Here is a 7,101-nt window from a genome sequence, read left to right on the forward strand (position 1 = left end):
CGCTCCGTACCGCTCGCCTCTCTCCAGCAAAAATGTTGTGGTGAGGACGGGACGACGCGGAGCAGCCACACTTGGGACATGAGATGAGCCCCCCCTGGGTGCTCAAGGGCACGGGGTAATGAGGAGCAGGCTTGATTTCTACAGACCTTGAGGATGGTGGGTTGGAGAATGCATCGCGGTATGCCAGTGTCTGGGAAGCACTCTGAGATGCTCCAGGGGCAAAAGAACTCAATGTCTTGTCCTCTGTGGTGGTTTTTCCTCATCCTCTCCCCTATACCTAGAGCAAGAGTGCAAAATACCATGAAAGTAGGGTTTTATGGCCATGCAGCCCCTGGTACATCCCAGTACATGGGATGATGCAGCTCACCACGTGCTGAAAGCAGCCTGCTGGTTAGATGGCCCCATCTTCTTTGAGGCTTGTGAAACCTTGCCCTGTCCCTGTACAACCAACCAACCGACCACCCCTTCTGCCCAGGAGCAGATGGGAGGCCCAGGGGAGGGTTTCCTACAGCAAGCAGTAGAGGGCAGTGGGAATAGAACAGGCTCCCCAGGGCAGTGGTCAGCAAACCAAGCTGCTGGAGCTCAAGAAGCATTTGATCAATGCTCTTAGACACAAGAGTTTGAATTTTGTGTGGTCTTCTGTGGTTGGATTAAGTGATCCTTGCTGGACTCTTCCAACTTGGGGTAGTCTACGATTTGAAGATGTGGCACACAGGGAGTGGTGACAGCAGTGATTCTGCCCCTATGCAGGGACTTCTCTTGGAGATGCTTCAGTTCTGGGTACGAGCACAAGCTCGGACCAGCTGAAAGCTTCCTCCTGTCACTGGAGCACCAGATGGCAATACCAACACACCCCTCTTTTCTCTTCTCTTTCTCTTCTCCTCTTCTACCTGGTTAGGGCACACTCCAAACCAGAAGCTTGTAGATGTGGCCTCACTGTAAATCACAAACATTTTAGAAAGATATTATAATCATTATGAGGAAAAAAACCCAAAACAACCCCAGATGACCTAATTCCTAAAATGTGGCAGCATCATGGGATCTTCCACCAACCAGGTTGGGAAATTCTGATCCTCCCAGATGCTTTGTTGGATTGACACCAGACTAGAAGACCTGCAGCTTAGAGGAACGACACCAGGTCAAGAAGCCATGCAACAATAACTTCCATATGGGACACTGGCTTTGTTCTGAGTGTCTCAGGGCCCAAAGTTTAACTCTTTGATATTCTCTCCAGACTTAATATTATCAACATTTCTCTTTCAACAACAATAGAAAAATGGTAGGAGGCAAGGAAGGATCTCACTGGGGTCCCTTAGCAATTAGGGTTAAAATGAGAGGGAGAAACAGGTCTCAGCCTCCTGCACAGATAATTTCAGTCCATACCACCAAAGACCTGGGTCTGAGATACGAATGTATTACACTGCTGATGAAGGATTGTAAAAAGTGTTTTTTTTTTATCCTCCTACAGCCCATGGAGAAGCATCAGTGATGTTGGGGAGCACTCATCCAACAGAGTTCACCTACCAGCTCTCCAAACTCCAGGGTACTGTGACTGGAGAGGATGTAGGCACTGCTCACGGGATGATGACAGTGTCTGAGAACAGCGTGACTATCAAGGTGATTCCCCCAACCAAGGGTCTGTATGACCTCATGATCTTTGCACGTCACGCTGACTCTCTGGACCCTTACAACTGGGTGTGCTCCTATCAGATCCTATGCCTGGAGCCACGCACTGGGGAGGCACTGCCTGAAAACCCTTTTCATTTCTGGGGCCTTCACCAAAAGGTGAGAGATTTTGGCATTGAGGAAAGCAGCTACAAAGGGGAGCTGCTTGTTGCTCCACAAGGGACTTTGCTCTTGACTCTCCGGACATCCCGACCTTTGCTTGCCAGCTATGAGCTAGTGAATAAAGACTTAGATTCCACTCTGAGTAAGAAATGCCTGGCTGCTCAAGCTGAGGACAAGAAACTGAGTTGCCACGTACTCTGTCCATTCCAGGGTTACTATCGTCTCTCCGTGTTCGTGAAAGATTTAGGAGGTACCTCCTTCAGGAACACAGCCAATTTCCTTATTCGTTGCTTAGGACCCATCAACCAGAACGAGCTCTTCCCCATGGGGCTGAGCATGCATTGTGGGAGCGGGATCAGCACCAGTGGTTGCGGCCTCTCCAACCCCAGCCACTCCAACCCCATTATCACCACCAAGCTGGGCAAGTGCAACATCACCTTCCACGCACGGGCTGACGTCGAGGTGACCGCCAGCTTGAGCAAAGACAAAGTCAGCAGCACTGAGTACGCCCTGGAGAGGTACGTGCTGGTCACCCAGCTGAAGTCTAAAATCAGCGTGTGCGTCGTGCTCCCTGAGCCGGGTGTGTACAAAGTGGGGCTTTTTGGGAGAAACAAAGAGCACAAGGAGTTTGTCCATATTTGTGACTACATCGTGCGCTGTTTCTCAGAGCTGTGCTGGCCTCCTTTCCCCAAGGTCTACAGCCTGTGGAGGAGAGGATGCGTGCTGCTAGAGCCACGCACGGGGCTCCTCCAGGAGCAGAGCTGGGTCCGCTTCAGGGTGAAAGTGCCAAAAGCCCACAGAGCTGTCGTCCTTGGGGAGGAGAAGACGGCACTACAGCTGAACCCCAGCTCCATTTGGGAAGGGGAGGTGTTCAGTGGGATGGCAGGGATGCGGGTCCGACTGGCAGCCAGCTTCACCCCGTGCTGCTCCTCCATGGAAGTCCTGCTGGAATTTGAAGTGGGATGCAGCCCACCTGCCTCCACGGGGCGCTCGGGGTAAAAGCTGGGTGCTCCGCAAAGCCTGCAGAAAGCCAAAGGAGGAAGCAGAAGCTCTTAAAACTGAAGGATGTGGAGACACGGACAGAACTCCCAGAATGTTATGGCATGTTGGGGGGAGTCTGGGTGTCACACGCAGAGCTCCTCTTCCCGCAGGATATCCAGATACTTGCTGGGGCCTCCTATCCCTCTTGGAGACTTTACTGCCGCGTAAATCAGGACCAACATATGGAAGGCTCCTAATATTTTGCTTCTGTCAGAGGAAACCATTGTTCAGCTTCTCTACAGGAAGGATGTCTCGCTGCTCATTACCAGCTTGAATAATCGTTTGGAATGCTTCGTTTGACATTTATTCAAGAACTTGAAAACCACACAGTTTCTCTCTCTGGAGAGGATGACAACAATAACAATTAAAGAAAAAAAAAAAAAAAGCCCACACTGGAGCCAACAGCATCAAAAAATGTAAATATATAGTAAAGAAAGGAGGACGGAGGACCTCCTTGCAGAGGAAATCTGTGCTTGGGCAGAGGAGAGGAGAAGGGAAGGAAAGATATACTGTATTTTATCAACCACGTCTTCAAAATATCTTCCAGGTCTTCATTATCAAGGCTGACATGTAGATTTACACTTAAGAGCACCAAGGGCTCAAAACTAAGAGAGGGAAGAGGCAAGGAAGTGGCTCTGCAGCCAAAGCTTCTCACTGCAGAGTGGAAAGCACAGACGACTGCTCTTAGGTTCTGGCATGTGCTGCAAGGCACCATAAACAGGAGATGGGCAGGGCCCTCACAGCATCCAGAGGAGCACATATTTGTCATCTGAAGAAAACATGCTAAAGTAAAAGGCAGGAAAAGCAATTACATCATCTGATGCTTAGAGATGGTGCTACTGTTTGGATAAATTTAGAGACCATGGGCTGGAAAATACGCAGTAGAAATACATCTCCATGCTTGCAATGGGGTTTCTGGCTGCAGTAATGAAGAACTGCTGGTTAATTTTGGATGCTGCACCATAGATGAGGAAGGGAGACTGCTTTCTTCATGCCCAGCAATTTAAACTTGACCTGTTGCAAAAGCTGAAATAGACTTGAACCTTCTCTGTTTCCTGGAAGTCTGGCAGCACAGCTGATGTGCCAGGATCTGTGTTTCACAGCAAACTTGCTGGAACCACGCTGATGTGCTGGAAGATTCATGGCAAAATCCAAGGGCTGCTCTGAATGAAGGGAAGCACCTGCAATGGCAGACACAGGAGAAATGCTTGCCTGCAACGCTGAAAAGCAATGTAAGAAGCACGGATCCCTCCCTCCTCACCTGTAGTGTTGCAGCTCCCTTTTGGGAGCACTGCTCGTGAAATTATATCTGCAGAACCAGCAAACTCTCTAAGACTGTTGCTTTTTCTTTTTTTTCTTTATTCTGTGGAAGGATTCTGGCATGGCAAACCAAAATGGTCGACAAGAGAAATTACTCTCAGTCCTTACTGCCATCTTCCCCTTCAGGGAAAACTCAGCTTTAATTAATTCCTCTTTATCCATCATAAGGAGGTGCAGGTTAGAGTTACCTTGATTTGGGGTCCAAATAATTCATGTCAACATATAATTACCAGAGGTGCTCAGGACTTTAACGATATTCCCACAGGGGATTTTTTTTTTTTTTTACTTCAAGGATCTGAAGTCAATCCTCTCACATTTCCTACTATGCACGCTTGGGTATAGCATGCAACCCATCTTAAATGTCATTCTGATTGAGGTGTAAGCCCACACCCCAGCTCTTGAGTGCCTTTGCAATAAGCACCAGCAGCACCTCTCCAACAATAACAGCCCTGGAGCGAGCATCACTCATGAAAAAACAATGGGAAGAGAAAGAACGCTCCTGCGTGTCTCTCCTCCTCTCACTCCCTCTGCCCATCAGGATTAAATGAGGTAAGGATGGATTACAGCACGTACCTGCAGCTACAAAACATGCCTAGCTCTGAGCTAGCTTGGTTCAGGGAGTCACTGGAAGGCCTCCAGGAGTACATGGAGCTGTGGACAGCACGAAGACAAACAGGAGGGCTGTGCTCAACTCTACCAGCACACCAAGAGGCTCCTCCATAGCTGAAGTCAAAAGAAAGTAATACCAGGATGGGCTGAACCTGAAATCTCCATACTAAAAATGCTAACTTGTATAGAGTCATGAGATGTCAACCAAACACGGTGTCCAAACTCTTTGCCTTTACACAATTCCTTGCGCTACATCTGTGTTAAACTGGTCATCAGGGTGAACCACGTTACGACTCGTTTAGTTTATCCTGTAACAGTTGAGGTGTTCATACATCGTGTGTATCCTTCAGCTTCTTGTGCTGCTCTTGCAGCTTCAATAGTAGCACCAGTCTGCAGTAGGATATCCACGCTGGGGTAGGAATTGATGACTTTAGAATCATACAATCATATGGGTTGGAAAGGACCTCTAAAGACCATCAAGCCCAACCCATCCCCACCATGCCCAATGACCACGTCCCTCAGTGCCACGTCTCCATGGTTCTGGAACACCTCCAGGGATGGTGATTCCACCACTCCCTGGGCAGCAGTGCCAGTGCCTGACCACTCTTTCAGAGGAGAAATATTTCCTAATATCCAACCTGACCCTCTCCTGGCGCAACCAAGGCCATCACCTCTCATCTTATTGCTGTTACCTGGGAGAAGAGGCTGATTTTTTGAAGGGCCAGACCTGCTGAAATGGCTGCATGTGATCAGAGGAATCCCACAAGTATGGTAATGGCACAAAAACTGTGGTACTTCATTCAATCGGGTCAGAGAATGTGGCTGTAAAAGCAGTCCTTGCAATGCCCAAGCTTCTTCAAAATACAGAAAGATGAAACATGACTGACTTTCAAGGGTAATTTCAAACATTTCCTCTTTGGTCTGACAACTGGGATTTTGTGGCAAAGATGAAAGAAAAGAATGGGTACAGGCGAGAAGAATGTATGTAAGAAGGGCGTTCCTCAAAGCCGAGCCAAACTCTTTAATGCAGTCACTTGAGACGCATCAGCAAGGGCAATTCTGTTCAGCAAGTCCCCAGGAATACAGCTGGGAGGCTGAGTGACAGGGAGGAAGGGTTAAACACATGCTTGAGAGAAAGCTGGGCTGTGTCCTGCTCTCTGCAGGCTGGCACGTGAGTGGGACTGGAGATAGACAGACCTGGCCAGAGGTACGGTCCCCTCCAGGTTGGCACCATTGATAAATGGAAAAGATGAATCTGTGAAATCTTTCAGGAAATGGCACAGGTGACTGTGAAGACCCCTCGCCCCAGGAAAAGGAAGGAGGAGGTGATGAGCAGAGCTTTTTACAGGTATCAAGAGAGAGGACTTGCAGAGGTGGGAAAAGCTGCAAAGGGCATTTCTATAACGGCAGAGATTAGCTGCTGGGCAGGCTAAGCACCAGGCAAACACGTCTCCCAAATCCCACGTTATTAAGGATTTAAGCTACTAACCCATTTTACAAAGCTATCCAACCATGGGCACCCTGTTAGCATTTTCATGACAGCAGCCAAAGATGTTCCACCTCCAGGGCTGTGAAAACAGCCACGGGACACGAGCAGGACAAGAACAAAAGAGAGAAGGAACAGCTTCTCATTGTACCAAAGAGCCAAACCCCTTAGCAGACTCACTGAGAGCACTGGAGTGATGCTAAAACCATGACATCATATTTCCAACACTTTCACTTGCTGTACCAAAGTCTTCATTGTTGTGTCTGTTGCTTTTCAGCCTTGGGTACACTGCGTACTCAGTGTATATACATATAAGAAAGAGACCCCAGCTATCAGCAGTTCTGCTTACCATAAATAAAAGCATGGTAATCAAGGTTACTCAGGTTTTGCTCTTATCATTTTTGTTCCCAGAGAAAGCAATGTTCTCCCTCCTGCATTTGGTGGTGGATTCACAGCAGCTTTTCCATGGAGGATGGGTTCAGGCTCCTTTTGATGGTGCCCAGCAAGGGCAATGGGCACCAACTGGAACACAAGTAGTTCCATCTGAGGAGTTCTGAGCTGAACTGCATCCCAGGTTGCTGTAAGCAACCTGGTCTAGAAGGAGGTGTCCCTGCCTATAGCAGAGTGGTTGGAACTCAATGATCTTAAGTGTTCCTTCCAACCCAAACCATTCTATGATTCAGTGATTGCACAAAGGAGACATGATGGTTTCTTGTTGTTTGGCACTCAGTAACAGCTCCTGGCTCTGCTCAGCTGGGCAGCTACGGACCTCCTGGCAGACCAGCAGCAACAAGGGAGCCATCTGGAGCAAGCAACATCCATTAGTTGTATCACCCAAACAGACCTCCCCCCTAACC

The 7,101-nt window shown here is 48.5% G+C and overlaps 1 protein-coding gene and 1 long non-coding RNA gene across 3 annotated transcripts in view; one reads left to right on the forward strand and one right to left on the reverse strand.

Annotated features, from left to right (window-relative positions):
- LOC116225998 (uncharacterized) overlaps window positions 1-2,115 on the reverse strand; it is a 25,023-nt gene extending 22,908 nt beyond the window's left edge. The window contains exons 1-2 of one of the 2 annotated variants that reach the window (XR_016466257.1): window positions 1,985-2,115; window positions 147-936 (exon numbers count right to left, since the gene is read on the reverse strand). This is a non-coding gene — a long non-coding RNA (uncharacterized LOC116225998). Of the gene's footprint in view, window positions 1-146; window positions 1,483-1,984 lie in introns of those variants that run through there. The other variant, XR_016466256.1, reaches the window with a different exon arrangement.
- The window catches only part of LOC149918331 (kyphoscoliosis peptidase-like), a 19,922-nt gene extending 13,182 nt beyond the window's left edge, over window positions 1-6,740 (forward strand). The window contains exon 7 of the mRNA XM_090139910.1: window positions 1,469-6,740. Within this exon, the coding sequence (XP_089996036.1) occupies window positions 1,469-2,787 (1,319 nt within the window). The 3' untranslated portion in view covers window positions 2,788-6,740. The remainder of the gene's footprint in view (window positions 1-1,468) is intronic.
- The last annotated feature ends 361 nt before the right edge of the window (window positions 6,741-7,101 follow it).

The sequence above is a fragment of the Phasianus colchicus genome, chromosome 4, assembly GCF_987193195.1.
Source record: "Phasianus colchicus chromosome 4, bPhaCol1.hap1.1, whole genome shotgun sequence".
Taxonomy (NCBI): domain Eukaryota; kingdom Metazoa; phylum Chordata; class Aves; order Galliformes; family Phasianidae; genus Phasianus; species Phasianus colchicus.